The sequence below is a fragment of the Micropterus salmoides genome, unplaced genomic scaffold (assembly GCF_014851395.1).
Source record: "Micropterus salmoides isolate LMB-PRFRI ecotype aquatic unplaced genomic scaffold, ASM1485139v1 Ms_hic_scaffold_9, whole genome shotgun sequence".
In the NCBI taxonomy this organism is placed as follows: Eukaryota; Metazoa; Chordata; class Actinopteri; order Centrarchiformes; family Centrarchidae; genus Micropterus; species Micropterus salmoides.
Genome location: NW_024044681.1, coordinates 33,103,239 through 33,117,934, shown reverse-complemented (window position 1 = coordinate 33,117,934; position 14,696 = coordinate 33,103,239). Strand labels below are relative to the sequence as shown.

The 14,696-nt window shown below is 43.3% G+C and overlaps 1 protein-coding gene across 1 annotated transcript; it reads left to right on the top strand.

The window, feature by feature from the left end:
- Positions 1-1,680: 1,680 nt before the first annotated feature.
- LOC119895698 (collagenase 3-like) lies at positions 1,681-5,424 on the top strand. The gene is made up of 10 exons (XM_038708972.1): positions 1,681-1,845; positions 2,048-2,295; positions 2,384-2,532; positions 2,713-2,841; positions 2,980-3,141; positions 3,277-3,406; positions 3,518-3,645; positions 3,757-3,916; positions 4,034-4,137; positions 4,236-5,424. The coding sequence occupies exons 1-10, from the start codon at positions 1,747-1,749 to the stop codon at positions 4,349-4,351; spliced, it is 1,425 nt and encodes a 474-aa protein (XP_038564900.1). The 5' UTR covers positions 1,681-1,746; the 3' UTR covers positions 4,352-5,424.
- The last annotated feature ends 9,272 nt before the right edge of the window (positions 5,425-14,696 follow it).

Below are 14,696 nucleotides of genomic sequence, written 5' to 3'. Positions count from 1 at the left end.
TGACTACGTGCATGTCTCTCCTTGTTCTATTTTGTCTAGGCTTCGCCCTTTAAGGCTATCGCTATTGGGTTTACCCCTACGTGCGCATGCGCAACACTGAGAAAAGCGGTGACAAGTGACCATCAATCCCAACTGTCTAAAGAGCAGAAGATTTCCAGCCGGGAAACAAGAAGAAAAATGTCTTCCAGCAAGCCAGCCAGAACGGGGCGAGACACCAACGGGGCTACATCATGCCGGGGGATCTCCGTCCCCGCTGCGAGGCGAGACTGTAGCACCCCGGCCAAGTGCTCACTCCTGGTTCGCACTGCCCGTTCTGCGCCCTGCTCTCTCCCGAATAGAGGCAGCGCCAGGCGGATAGCTATGCCGCTCAGGACAAGGAGGTGTGGGGGCACTCCCTCTCTGGGGGAGAGGTACAGCGGCGGACCCACGAGAGCAGCCACACTGCCTTGTGCAGACCCTCCCACCACACACAGGAGGGCGCTCCAACCTACCATGGGTTGTTGATGGGTGTCCCAGCGGCTGCAGCAGTAGTGGCTGCACTTCATGGCCACCAGGTACCTCATCAGCAGGTCTGACCACTTTCAGAGCGATACTCGTAGAGCGCAGCTCGTTTCCTGTTCTATGGACAGGTGGATGAACATTCTGATCCACCGGGGTCATATGTTGCAGTTCACCTTCCCCCCTCCCCACTTCACCGGGATAGCGGAGACAGTTCTCTCCATCTCCAGAGTTACTCCGGGGCAGGAGAACCAGGGGTTCTACTCCCGTTACTCCATGGTCAGGAAGAAGATGGGGGAATTAGACCCATCATGGATCTGTCGTTGTTCAATAAAGCGATGGACAGGCCTTTTTGCACATTGACAGTGAAACAGGTGCTAGAGTGTGTGTGTGTCAAGGAGAGTGGCTCACCTCCATCGACCTGAAGGACATGTACATTCATGTTTCCGTCATCCCAGTACACAGGAAGGTTCTGCTTTTCTCTTTCTGGGGCACCCAGTATCAGTACAACCGCCTGCTGTTTGGTTACTCTCTGGACCCGCACACTTTCTCCAAGTGCGTTGAGACGCCTTTCGAGCCGCTGTGGCGGGCGGGTGTCAGGGACAAGGCTGTGGTACAGACCCAAGCTCGCTGCACACCTGCCTCACCTGGGTTTCACGGTGAACTGGAAAAAGAGCGCTCCTCTCCCCTCCCAGACGCTGACCTACCTGGGTGTGGTGCTGGATTCCTTTTTCTGGAGAGCACGGCTCTCTCAGGAGAGGGGGGACTCTTTGACGGAGCTGCTCCGTTGTGTGGTCTAACGGAGAATGGGGAGGGCCTCATGTCAGCAGTTCACATGGTAGTCCCTGGGCCCACACCGCAGGCAATTTGGTATTAATTCTCATAAATTTATTACATCAATGTAGACATGCAACACAATACTACGCTTCCAAGTGAATCTGAAAAAAAATTCTAACAATGGTTTTTAATGGTTGATTCATGATATTTTTCTTTATTTCATAAAAAAATTGTCGTAAGCATTGTCTGTTACATGTAACAATCCTACACGTGTCATATCATCATAATTACAGTGTCTTGTTTGGGGAAACCTTTTTGTTGTATGAGCAATCAAAGCCAGACTTCCTTTCTTATCCATAAAAGGAATATTGAGTCACTGACTCAAGGTGGTCACATTGCTCAACATGCCCTGTCCTCAGCCTTTATAACCGCTGCCTCCAGCACAGAAACACCAGTTGAATTCAACAAACCATGAAGACTTTCAAACTCTGCATTGTACTAAGCCTGGCAGTCGCAGTTTACTGCGTGCCAGTACCGCAGGTTACTGTGCAAGATGAGAATTTTGCAGAGGTATGTATGTTTGCTTTGCCTTTTGATGCATTTATTCAGACTATTTTGAATTTCGGTGCATGTGGAAACTTGTTCTACGAATCCTGAATGTTACGCTGTTATAGACAAAGGAAACCACTTAATCTAAATAGCTAAATATAATAAATTGTTGTTGTTGCTGTTGATGCATATTCAAGTCTCCAACTCTTGTTCTCTTTTGCAGAGCTACCTGAAGAAATTCTTCAACCTAACAGAGGAGACAGGTCCATCTAGCAGACGGGGGATCAGCCCGGTGAGCAGGAAGCTGAGTGAGATGCAACGATTCTTTGGTCTCCAGGTCACCGGGACGCTGGATAATAAAACCTTAGAGATGATGAAGAAGCCCCGCTGTGGTGTTCCAGATGTCCATATTGCCAGGTTCTCCACGTTTGAAAATAACCTCAAGTGGACTAAGAACAGCCTCACCTACAGGTGAATGATCTGAAGAGAGAAAGTGTGTGAAACAGTAATTGTAGGAAGTCTATCAAATAATGTTCTTGACTATTTTTCTGTCCTACAGGATAGAGAACTACACACCTGACATGCCAGTGTCAGAGGTCGATGACTCCATAGAGAAGGCACTGCAGGTTTGGGCCAAAGTCACTCCTCTGAGATTCACAAGAATCAACAGTGGCACCGCTGACATCATGATCTCCTTTGGCCGCCAAGGTGAGTACAAAATAACTTTTCCTGTGTCTTAAATCTCATTAGAAAGCTAATTAATCATAGCAAGAAGTTATCTGAAAACCCAGTTCGGATGTGCTGTTTAACACATGAGTTTGGTTAATAGCTTGTATCTGTAGTGTATTTGGTTTGCAAAGCTTGACGTGAATATGTTCTTGCTAACAGAGCATGGTGATTATTACCCTTTTGATGGCCCTGGAAGCACTCTTGCCCATGCCTTCTCCCCAGGGCCTGGAATTGGAGGAGATGCTCATTTTGATGAAGATGAGACGTTCACTTTCCGCTCAAACAAAGGTGAGTTTGTAATTTATGCTCTCTGTTGTGTCTCTTTTACTTACTAACTACTCTTTCAGTGTGTGTATTTATGTGATATACTGTATATGCTCATCATCAAGAGGAGCTGGAACTGTAATTGCGTGCTTTCTGCTGTAGGCTACGTCCTCTTCATGGTGGCTGCCCATGAGTTTGGCCACTCCCTGGGCTTGTCTCACTCTAATGATCGTAGTGCTCTCATGTACCCAACGTATTCATACGCAAACCCCGACACTTTTGTTCTTCCCCGGGATGATGTCAACGGCATTCAGTCTCTCTATGGTCAGTACTATTTGGATCATCCATGCCTATTTGCACAAACATCTCTGAATAAGCTCCTGTACAATCTTTGATAATGTCACACAACTTTGTGTGACATTATCAAAGATTGAGATGCTGAATTGATTTAACCTCCAGGTCCAAACCCAGAGAAGGATCCTGTTAAGCCTGGACCTAAGCCCCCCACCACCTCTGATGCCTGTGATTCAACCATGGTCTTGGACGCTGTCACCACCCTGCGAGGAGAAATGCTCTTCTTCAAGGGCAGGTATTGTAGACATACAGTAGAACACTCACTTATCTGAAAGTCTGTTGAGAGTGTTGTCTCTTCACACAAGAGCTGATTTATGAACTAACGTCTGTTGTTGTGTGTTCTCAGTTTCTTTTGGCGTAGATACCCCCAGAGTGCGACACCACAGCAAAGTCTCATCAAAAACGTCTGGCCCAATGCCCCCATCAGCATTGATGCCGCTTATGAACAGTCAGACCGACTCTTTTTATTTAAAGGTACTTGTTCTCTGTTCCTGCCTAATGCTCCTAACCTGACACTATATTTAAGACTGCATTATTTCTCTTTACATGCTGATGCTAAAATGTTTTCTTTTAATCTGTATATAGATCAGAAAGTGTGGGCTTTCAGTGGCTACAATCTTGTACCTGGCTATCCTAAGTCAATTTCCAGTTTTGGTTTGCCCACAACTGTGAAGAAAATTGATGCAGCCCTTTATGATGTGGAATCTGCCAAGACTCTGTTCCTTGTAGACAGAAATTACTACAGGTGTGTTCAAATACTGTGACGTGAAATTAATTCAGGTGACTGATTTAGGTATGTTGATGGTTTCTTAGGTGGTTTAAAAATGGTGAATCAGTCTAATTACTGTCTGTGTTTCTTCAGTTATGATGAGGCCAAAAAGGCTATGGACCCGGGATTCCCCAGGAGTTTGGATCAGGCCTTCTCCGGCCTGACCGGCAAGGTGACTGCAGCTTTTCAGTACAGAGGTGAGTAGCATTCAAAGCTTATCGGAGTTTTCCAAGTCAAGACTACTGACATGAGAAAAAGTTTGCACAGAAACTAACAGTGAGCTTCTGTTCTCCAGGTTTCACGTACATCTACAGTGGAACCAACATGTTTGAGTACAGCCTGAGCAGCGGCACATTGTACCGTGTGCTGGGGAACAACTACTTCTTGAGATGCACTTCTAGAAGAGTTTAATACCTAGGTCATTTTATGTAGGCAATCTGAATGACTATGAAGGCACCAAAGTTAAACAGTGTCCATGATACATAATAATATATTTTATAACATATAATTATTAGGGCTGTCAGCATTAACGCATTAATCACGATGAGATTAAGGACGTTTTAATTGTGTTATTCGGGTTAAACGCATGTGTCAGATATTCTTATTTTACACTGTCACTGGTGCTGTTACCAAAGAATCTTTGCTAAAAAGATCTTTGGCTGCTACTGTTTTGACCCTTCAATGCACCCTTACTTGTTGTCATGCTGCCACAGGCACTTCCCAACTCCTGCTTCAACTGAAATAATGTAGCTTTTGAGTATTTTGTTTGTTATGCACTTTATATTAATGTATGTACATTTTGTACATGCACTTTTGCTGTAGAATTTTTGAAAGCAAGCTTAAGGACGACTACATTTCTGAAGAAATTGATTGTTTTACTGCAGTCTTGTTGCACATCTTTTGATTTGAAATAATCAAATAAATCTAAAAGTCAAATTCAGAAAATAACTTCATTTGCATTAATTGGATTTCCAATCAAGATACACTGTTAAGAATTGTTATCATTGTTAATACAGACTTAATAGTTGAGATATAATAATAATAATAATAATAATAATAGAATGATAGAATTTTAATCATGTGATAAAAATGCGAATAATCGCGATTAACTATTGAAATTCAGCGATTAATTGTTTGACAGCCCTAATATTTATATATTTTCACACTCACAGGTTGGATATAGGTCATTCTGAGAACAGCTCTAATGTTTTTTTGTTATTTTTGTGAACTCAGCCATGGTTATTTTAAGTTAATTTAACTCGATTTTAACTTATTTATGTCACATATTTTTGTGTTTATTTAAGGTTAACTGTGTAACTTTGGAATGTGTTACATACATTAATTATGTACAACAATTATATGTCAACACAGATTTTCACTGTGACAACACCTATGACTGTATGTATGCAAATAATGAACAAAATGTGACAAAGTAAAAAGAAACATTATTAAATTTAAATTATACTGCTTGTGCATTTTCTCAACATGACACATTTTTTATTACCCTTTATATCCGTGTACCATCCCTTTAACATCCATGCCCAAAAATTATGGCCTAACCATTGATCAGGTCTTACTTAGTCATTATAAAAATTTGATGCAAGAACATTACCGTGTGAGAAACAGATACAACTGGTAATGCTATACAGATGTCAAGAATAACGAGAATGAATACAAAACTGTACTGACTATTAAGCATGTATAAGGTTTAGAATGTTCACCACATTGGTTTGGAATCTTAGCAGTTGCTAATTAGCACTAAACACGAAGTATAGCTGAGGGTGATGGGGATTTGTATAAAACATTAGAAGTATTTCACAAATGTAAAGATTCTGACCTGATAATGGCGCAAGATGAAATGTTAAAGGGTTGCAAAAGTTATCGTAAATGGTCCGTGTTTGTATAGCGCCTTTCTAGTGTTTTTAACCACTCGAAGCACTTAACATCACATTCACACAAAAGGTGCCAATTTTTCCCCACTAACTTGTTGCCCAAGGACACTTCAACATGATGACTGTGGGAGCCGGGGACCAAACTATGGACCTTCCGATAAGTGGATGACCCTCTACACTTTGAGCCACAACTGCCCCATTATAGTAATTCATCCCAAGCTGTACATAAAGGTCCAAACAACATTTCAGGGAAGTCCAACAAATAGTTGATAGGAGACATTTCACTCTGAACTTCAAATGAACCTCATTGTGGCACTAGAGGAAAAGTCAGGAAAACATTATGCAAAGTCATCTGGGAACCATGAACTTCTATACAGAATTTTGTGCCAATCAATCCTGTAGATATTGAAATATTTCACTGGAAAAGTGACCATTTTGATCAATGGACTTAATTTACTGTCGGTCATAAATATTTGTACAAAACATTATTGTAATTACATCCAATAATTAGCCAATGGAAATATCCTCACTCAGCGGCAGGGCTCAATCGTAGAGGGCTAAAAGAACTAAGGTTACAATGTTGTAACCTTCGTTCTATCTTACAAAGGCTCCGTCTACAGAACTCTATGGGTACAGTTGAGGGAGCCCGATGACTGTCCAGCCACTCACCTCACCGACATGCCCTAAACCGCCTCCATCCTAAGCGACAGAGCCGTGGACAAGGCAAGGCAAGTTTATTTGTATAGCACATTTCGACAACAAGGCAATTCAAAGTGTTTTATGTAACCCTGTTAGCATAGAGGGCTATTATGGTGTACATATTTATGCAGAAGAGAGATTTTTGTTCTTAATGGTCAAAAAGGATTTAATGCGAAGTCTTTCAATTGTTCTTCCTTGGCTCCAAACACAATAACATAATCTGAGCCAGTAGAAGCATGTAGATGTTAAACAGATGAGGCCTCAGAATCGAGCCTTTGGGAACGCCACAGGTCAATTTTGTCAGCTCAGATGTGTGATTACCTATAGACACAAAGTAGTCCCTGTCCTTTAAGTAGGATTCAAACCAGTTTAGTACTGTGCAAGAAAGTCCAACCCAGTTTTCAAGTCTGTCTAGTAATATGGTCAACTGTGCTGAATGCAGCACCGAGATCCAATAATACTAAGACTGAAATTCTGCCACTGTCAGTGTTTAAATGGATGTCATTAAAGACCTTAACAGGAGCCGTCTCAGTGCTGTGGTGTGGTTGAAAACGCCACTGGATGACATCCAAACAGTTATTTAGTGCCAAGAAAGCACTAAGCTGTTGAAAAAAAACTTTTTCAATGACTTACTTAAAAAAGGGAGATTTGATATGGGCCTCTAACTGTAGTGACCTGTCTAGATTGCTCTTTTTTAAGAGTGGCTTAATGACTGCAGATTTCAGGGTCTGTGGGAAAAACCTGAGAGGAAAGAAAAGTAGACAATTTGTAGTAGATCTGAGGCCATGCATTTAGAAACTTGTTGGCAGACTGTTGGCAGAATATCAAGGCAGCATGAGGAGGATTTCAGATGTTGTATTATGTCCTCCAGGTTTTTATGGTTAATAGAATCAAATTGTCTCACGCTATATGAATTGTTTTTAAGTGGACACAGGGACAAGACATATCCTGTTACTGACATGGAGGCAGTGATTGCTTGTCTAATTGTTTGAATTTTGTCTAGGAGGCAAATTCATTGCAGGCCCTGGTGGATAGAAGTTCAGAGGCTACAGACACAGGAGGGTTGGTTAGCCCGTCGACAGTAGCAAACAGGGCACGTGCATTATTAGCGTTTTTGGTGATGATGTCAGAGAAGTCCTAACGTCTAACAAAGCTATATTTAGTGTGTTAAAAACATTATCTGGCCCACTTTTTTGACAGGCTGTGGCTGACGAGGAATTAATACTAAATTTGCAGGACATGTTGAGTGCTTCCTGTTTCTTAAAACATTCACCATGCTTTTTCTGTTATCTATCTAGACAGGAATTGAGAAGGCTGCATATTAATCAGAGCTTGCTGGGCTTTTTTGCCATTGCAGAATGGGAGAACAGGTTGGGCCCCGTATTTGTGACACGTGTCAAACCTGGCTGAGGACTAAGAGCCAGTGGTGGAGGTGGACGGTGAGGGGGGTTTAGGGTAGAGAAAATGGAAGTAGAGCGAGGGAAGGTTCGGGGAGTTTCAGTTAAATAAACACTGAATGGATAGTACAGTACATGCCGTTGAGAGACACGTTTTCAATGCCAACAATCTGCTGAATCTCTCAGCTACTCTTCAGATTGGTGGTAGAGGGCCATAGATAAACACCTCAGCATTCAGAAACTGACTGTGTTCAACAGATTATTAAAGTCCTCTTTCAAGACTTCAGACTGTTGTTTCTCAACATCATTGGTCCCGATGTGCAGTATGATGTTTTTCACAGTAGGGTGTTCAGCCAGAGGGTGAAGTGCAGTGGTTAGCACTGTCGCCTCACAGCAAGAAGATCGTGGGTTCAATCTCCGGTTGCCCCGGCCTTTCTGCGTGGAGTTTGCATGTTCTCCCTGTGTCTCTCCGGGTGCTCCAAAGACTAGGTGTGAGTGGTTGTTTGTCTATGTGTGGTCCTGTGATGAACTGGCAACCTGTCCAGGGTGTCCCCTGCCTTTCGCCCATTGTAAGCTGGGATTGGCTCGACCGTGTACGCAGGATAAGCAGTTGACGATGGATGGATGTTCGTTCAGCCATGATATGCAAGATTCTTTCGGCCAAGTCAGACACCGTATCCTTCGGAAAGCAGAGTATTTTGGTGTTTTTACTGCACATGCGTCATTTACAGCAGAGTCACCCACAAACAGAGTTTGAGGCTGCAGCCTTTTACTTTCTGATTTACTCTCTGTCCTTACCCTTCTGTGTGAGGATGGGAGGTTATCCAGGTCATCAGATGGAGATCCAGGGTCCTGCAATAGTGATAAAAATCTGTTCTGCTGTTGCACACGCAGTTGTTGGGGAGGTTTGTTGCTAACCCTCCCTTTCGCAGCTGTCCACGGCTGTGTCCTACTAAGAACAGGGGTTGAGGAGGCGCTCTGCCTGGATGATAATGCAGGCCAGCCAGTCGCATCACAAATCTCAGGGTGCTGGGTTCTGCCTGTTACTCGTCCTCCCATTTCCCAAGAGAGTTCCAGGGAGGACTACCACTTGTAGATTTATTACCCAGTACACAGGCCTCCTGCTTCTTGGTAGTCTTGTTGGTGCTAATTAGGTGTGTTAGCACGCTCTTGTCCACTGTTTTGTGTCCATGGAAAGTAGTGTCATTCCCACATTAATGACTTATTTTTTGAACGTTAATAACACAGGAACCTAGGATACTAGGAGAAATTACGCAGTTAGAAATCCGCCATATTGCGTACGTGGCTGTAATTTTGGGGGGTTTATATTTGAGTTAACAAGGAGTGGCTGGTAGACTTGATTCCAGAGAGGGGGAAGGATGAGTCTCCGGGCAAAATTGGGTCAATAATCTCTCTAAAATTAGGAATTAAATCATTGAATAACTAAATATTAATAGAATGTTAATGTTAAATGATTTCTAGAACGATAATCTGAGTGAATTTGAGGGTTTTGAGTAATCTTTAGGATATTGGTAGGAGATTCCTTTGAGGAGGCTAAAGTGATCTCAAGTGCAATTCATTTTCTATTCTATTCTATTTATTATTTTCCTTAATTATAACTTTATGTAATCTATATTAACTATCGTTGTCATATTTTGTACCTTTTTCCTTATGTAAATAAATTATTGAAAAATCTAAAGATACAGACTTAATGATTTCTGTGTCTCTGGTCTATTATTGAGGGAAACCCAGCCAAGGAACAAAACCCCGCACTCGTCCGTGGAGGAGAAGGGTGGCATCTCGTTGCTTATTAGCATTAGCTATAACTCCAGTCACTGCAGTACAGGCTAGTGCTATTGATAGGCCACACTCGTGTAGTCCTTAGATCATTAAAGTCTTTAAAGTATGGCAATTGCCTACTTTATCTGAATAAATGACAGTCCCAGTGATTTAAAAGTATCCAAGAGCCACTGCTCATAATTTCTAGCAGGAAAAAAAAAATTTCAGCAAAAAAATGCAAGCAGAGGCAAGAGCAAGCAGCAAAGCGTCTGCACTGTAAGAAAGCAGGAAGGCCCCCCTCTCAGGTCACTAGAGGTTTGTCATGACCAAGAGGGATCTGATTCAGCCAGATCCTAACGCCTGGACTGTCCTCACCTCTCATATGCTGGTTCAGGTAGTGGAGATCCAGGATGGGTCTGAAGCCCCCAGTTTTCTTGGGGACCATGAAGTACGTGGAGTAAAGACCCTTTTGCATGTCATGCATCAGAACAACTCCTGAATCTTGGTGGCCAGGAAGTCCACCCACTCCTGAGAGGACAGGTTGGCTTCCTTGATGCCCTGGAAAAATGGTGGGATACAGCAAAATTGTTGCAATACACTCCATTGACTCCATTCCATGTGGAAATGAGTCAGGGTACATGCTGTCAGCTTAGGAGTTCTGTGGATGAAATGCTGAAAAGCTTGGCCCTCACCGCCGTCAAGTCTTCCATAAATGGAAGTTTGACCCAAGGGGGTAATCGAGCCGTGGTGACTCTGAACGCACCACAGCCTAAGTCTTGAAAAATCCAAGCAGACCATGGTCTCCTGAACACACCACGGCCGATCACCCTGTTGATGTCATGACCAGAGTGTTGTCGGTCATCTCAACACTACTGGGAAGGGGTTGGTGGGGAGGTTGTGTTCTGGTTTTGTGTTCCTGTTTTTCCCTATGTTTAGTCTTTCATGTGTGGGGTTTTGTAGTCTAGTTTATTCTTTTGTTCATTCGTTTAAGTGTACATGTTCTTGCTTTGGTAGGTTTTGCCCTTCATTCTGTGCCAATTCATTGTGGTTTTCACGTGTTCATGCCTAGTGTTCTCCATACCTATGTACTTCAGCTTTTCTCATGCCTTTGTGGATTTAGTTTCTGTTGGACACCTTGGATTATTCAACCATTGTGTTTTTGGACTGCTCACATCTCCTGTAAATTTCACTGTGCTCCAATAAACCTCACCAGTACCTGGTATGTGTCACAAGCAGCACACAACATGTTATGAACACAGTGGCTTGGACATGAGTTGGAGGGGAGGGGCCATTTCAGCGGCAGCTTCTTTCCCCAGCCACAGGTGGGCTGGCGGGGGCCACCCCCAACGTGGCAAACCTACTGTGGCCAGATACATCACATGCCCAGCAGTGGTGGCCACATCCTGGACCAGGTTATTAATCTGGCCGATGGCGGGTTTCAAGGAGCGGGGACTCCATCCATGGAAGTGAAAGGTAAGTGGGCGGCTCACTGTCCGTCTGAAGGAAAAAGGATGCTGAGCAGTGAGGACACGACTATTTATAGAGTACACACAAGTTCACATTCAATTGGTAGGCTAGTTACAGTATGCAAATTTTCAGTGTGTGAGTACATGCGTGTGATAGGAGGAGGTAGCACCCATAGAGTCCAGTAGAGGGCTCCTCCTGTGTGAGATGGAACCTAGATTTTTATTTTGTCAGTTTTTTTAAAGAAACTAATTGCTATTTACTGTCAGCTTCATGTTGTTGTCCATACACTAACTTGATTTAGTTGTCATGAAGTATTTTGTTAGGCGTGGCTGAAAGGACTCAAAGCAGAGGACTCTTAACTGAGGCAGAGTTATTTACAGTGTAAACAAAAGGTGAACCCGAGGTGTGGCAAGCGGGCAGACAGGTGAGAGGGCTCCGAGACAAGCTCTGGCTTGGTGGGCTGCGTCCTCCAGCAAACAATTTCAGGCAGGCAGGCAGCTTCTTCAGGAAAAGAACTCTGGCAGGTAGAGACACACAATGGTTACTCACAGGCAAAAAGGGTGTTCAAATGACAAAACTCTATTCTCTGGGATCAGAATACAAAATCAGCCACAACATAGTTACCACTGAAGGTTTACTGACGAACTGGCGAGGAGTGGGTGAAGAGCCGGTGTATTTCACTGAGGAGGTTGATTGCAGGATGAGCCGCAGGTGGTGAACAGCCAGGGGAGAGAGAGCCAGACGCCCACAACCACACACACAGACAGGACATGACACACAAAATCTGACAGAGACTGGGAGTGGTAAAATAGGAAACAAGGGGACAGAGGAGGTGGCAAGGCCCAATCATGACATGTTTGCACCATGACATTTAGGGGAGCCCTATTTTTTATGGGTGAGAGGGCACTGTATGGTACATGAATGCATTGCCTACATGCAAAGATTTCAATTCACACTGTGAATATTTAGCCTGGAACAAAAAATAAACAGAAACATTGTTTAGTGTTGCAATCACTCTCCAATGAGAAACATTAAAAATACCTACGCACATTGGAAAGGCAATGGTTTGCATTGCTTTTTAAACAGACCAGACCTAGGTTTCATTCCATGAATATTATAAACATGCGCCCCCATGCTTGGATGGCCCCAGCAGGAATAGATAGCATTGTGTTTAGTAGGTAAATTGCATGATATGCCCTTTCCTAAGAACCACATGCAATAAAAATGCAGAAAATTTCCTGTAACATCTACTTCTGGGTACAAAGAATGCCTGCCAGCATGTACAAATTACTGTCTGCTGCACTTCCTAACTGTAGAATAGCTTTTCCCCCAAGCTATGGGACTTTTAAATTCTAATTCATATTCATCCTCAACACTACTCCATACTATTTATGTATATTTACAAGGTTTTCAGAATAGAATGTTAATGTCTTTCTTTTGTGTATGTGAGAGGAGTAGTACGTGTATTTGAATTCTGAATAATGTCTCTATCGGCCCCTCATAGCCAAACATCAAGCAGGCAAAACTTTAAATGACATAGGAAGCCATCTAATAAATTAAAGCTGCAAGCAGTGTTGGGTAGGCCCTCGCACGTGTAGCGTTGCATATTCTGGAGCTCTGCTGGTGTGGCTGTGAATTTGCTACGCGCTTCGGACGCTGCGTGAAGGCAGTATACGTCACTTCCTGTTTCCCCTTTGTGGTGTTACATAGCACTTGGCGCTATGACTATAAATTAATATTGGCGTGTAGATGTGTTTGGGGTGAGACAGTTATCAAGCATGTAAATTTTTTGTGCAGATGTGAGCATGTACACTGAAGTTACAACAACTTCCTGTGTCATGGCGAAGAGTTGATCTTTGGCGCCACGCCACGGACACGCCCATGTAGGTGTAGGTCAAACGTGCGGCGGGGGCTGCTTCGTTAAAGGTCACTTCCTGTTGCCAGCAGGTGGCGCTATGACTGTGAGTGAATGTCGGCATGTACATGTGTTCTGTGCGGGACTCTCATCCTACATGTACAGTTTGGCGCAGATGTGAGCATGTACACTGAAGTTACAATAACTTCCTGTTTCATGGCGAGTCATCGACGCCACGGACACGCCCATTGACGAAAATCCACAGATAGAACAACTTTTCATCGTCAATGCCTTTAGAGGGCACAGCACAAATCTGAAGTCGGTGGGACCAAATCTCTAGGAGTTCGTTAAAGTACGGAGTGTGTAAATCGCCAAAAATGACCATTAAATCCAAAATGGGCGACTTCCTGTTGGGTTTAGGTAATGTCTCCAAGAGGCTTTTTTGTGTGCGTCTAGACATGATACACATACCACAAAAATTCCGTACATCTAGGTTAATCTTTGTTCGGGGGCTGCATTGTAGGGGGCACTAGCGAGCCATTTTGCCATGCCCATGCGTGAAACCCATAAAATGTTCGCCACTCCTGAATTTTCATTTGGTGAGTTTTCGAGTATGGTTAGGTCTCCAAAATTGAGCTAACTTTGCAGAAATCCTTACAGTTTCAATAGAGACCTCGCACGGTTCGTGCTCGGGCCCTAAAAATAACGGATCAGTCTAACACCAATAAGGCCATGTCAGCATCATGCATCCTTTCCGCTCTTTTAGCTCATGCCAGTGATTAAAAGCCAATCCAATATTTACTCTTTTCTACTCCCTTGCTTGCTTAGTTGCCCTCCCTTTTTCTCTTCCTCGCTTCCTCTGACACTGTACTCTTCAGTCTCTTCGCTGTCTCTACCACGATATCCACAGAGAGAATACCAAGCTAGCTTCTTATAGCTAGCTTGCCGAAGAGCCTTTGTTGATGTCTGACATGGTATCGTAAGCATAACGCTGTTCTCGCGATAGAAATCCCAGCAGGAGTCTCCATCCTACATTGTGCCATTAAAAGCTTCACTGATAGCGCCATATTAAAAGTCAGTGTACCATAACAATGAGTTTGAGCTTGTTACTTTAAGAAAAAAATACAGAATACAGAATAATGTTCCCTTCTTGTAAACTATTCTGAACATTCAATTTGGGACTCTGATTATTAATTAAATGACTAACTATAACCAAAATCACCATCAATAGTTAGTAGGTAGAAGGATTTGGGGTTTTACATAAAGGAGGCATAAAATATATTCACTGTTATGCAACATTAAAGAAACCAGCATGTATCTCCATAGGGCCCGACCTGACCTCCCTGAGGCGCTAGGCAAGATTCTGCTATGTGGCCCTCCTACCTGACTTGTGAGCCAATTTACCATTGCTGCACAGTCATGACTGACACCACAGTGCTCTCACCACAACCCTCTCTCTTTAAAGTAAGAACAATCCAGTGCTGGTTTGAATGGACCTCTGAGCATTTACTCAGTCCTCATGAGGTCTGTTAGGACTTCGGTTAATCTGCTGGGTCATTTGGTGTTTAATCTAATGCTAATGCTGTGTGTACATCTCTGGCTTTGCTTGTACTGGCTGATGATCCATGCTATGAGTTCCATCAGGCCCATTGAAACTCTTTCATCAC

Bases quoted from the DNA above. Each gene is read 5' to 3' on its own strand.
- LOC119895698 (XM_038708972.1), top strand. From the start codon at position 1,747: ATGAAGACTTTCAAACTCTGCATTGTACTAAGCCTGGCAGTCGCAGTT. The intron at 1,846-2,047 runs GTATGTATGTTT...TCTCTTTTGCAG, and splicing joins AAGATGAGAATTTTGCAGAG to AGCTACCTGAAGAAATTCTT. The intron at 3,646-3,756 runs GTACTTGTTCTC...ATCTGTATATAG, and splicing joins CCGACTCTTTTTATTTAAAG to ATCAGAAAGTGTGGGCTTTC.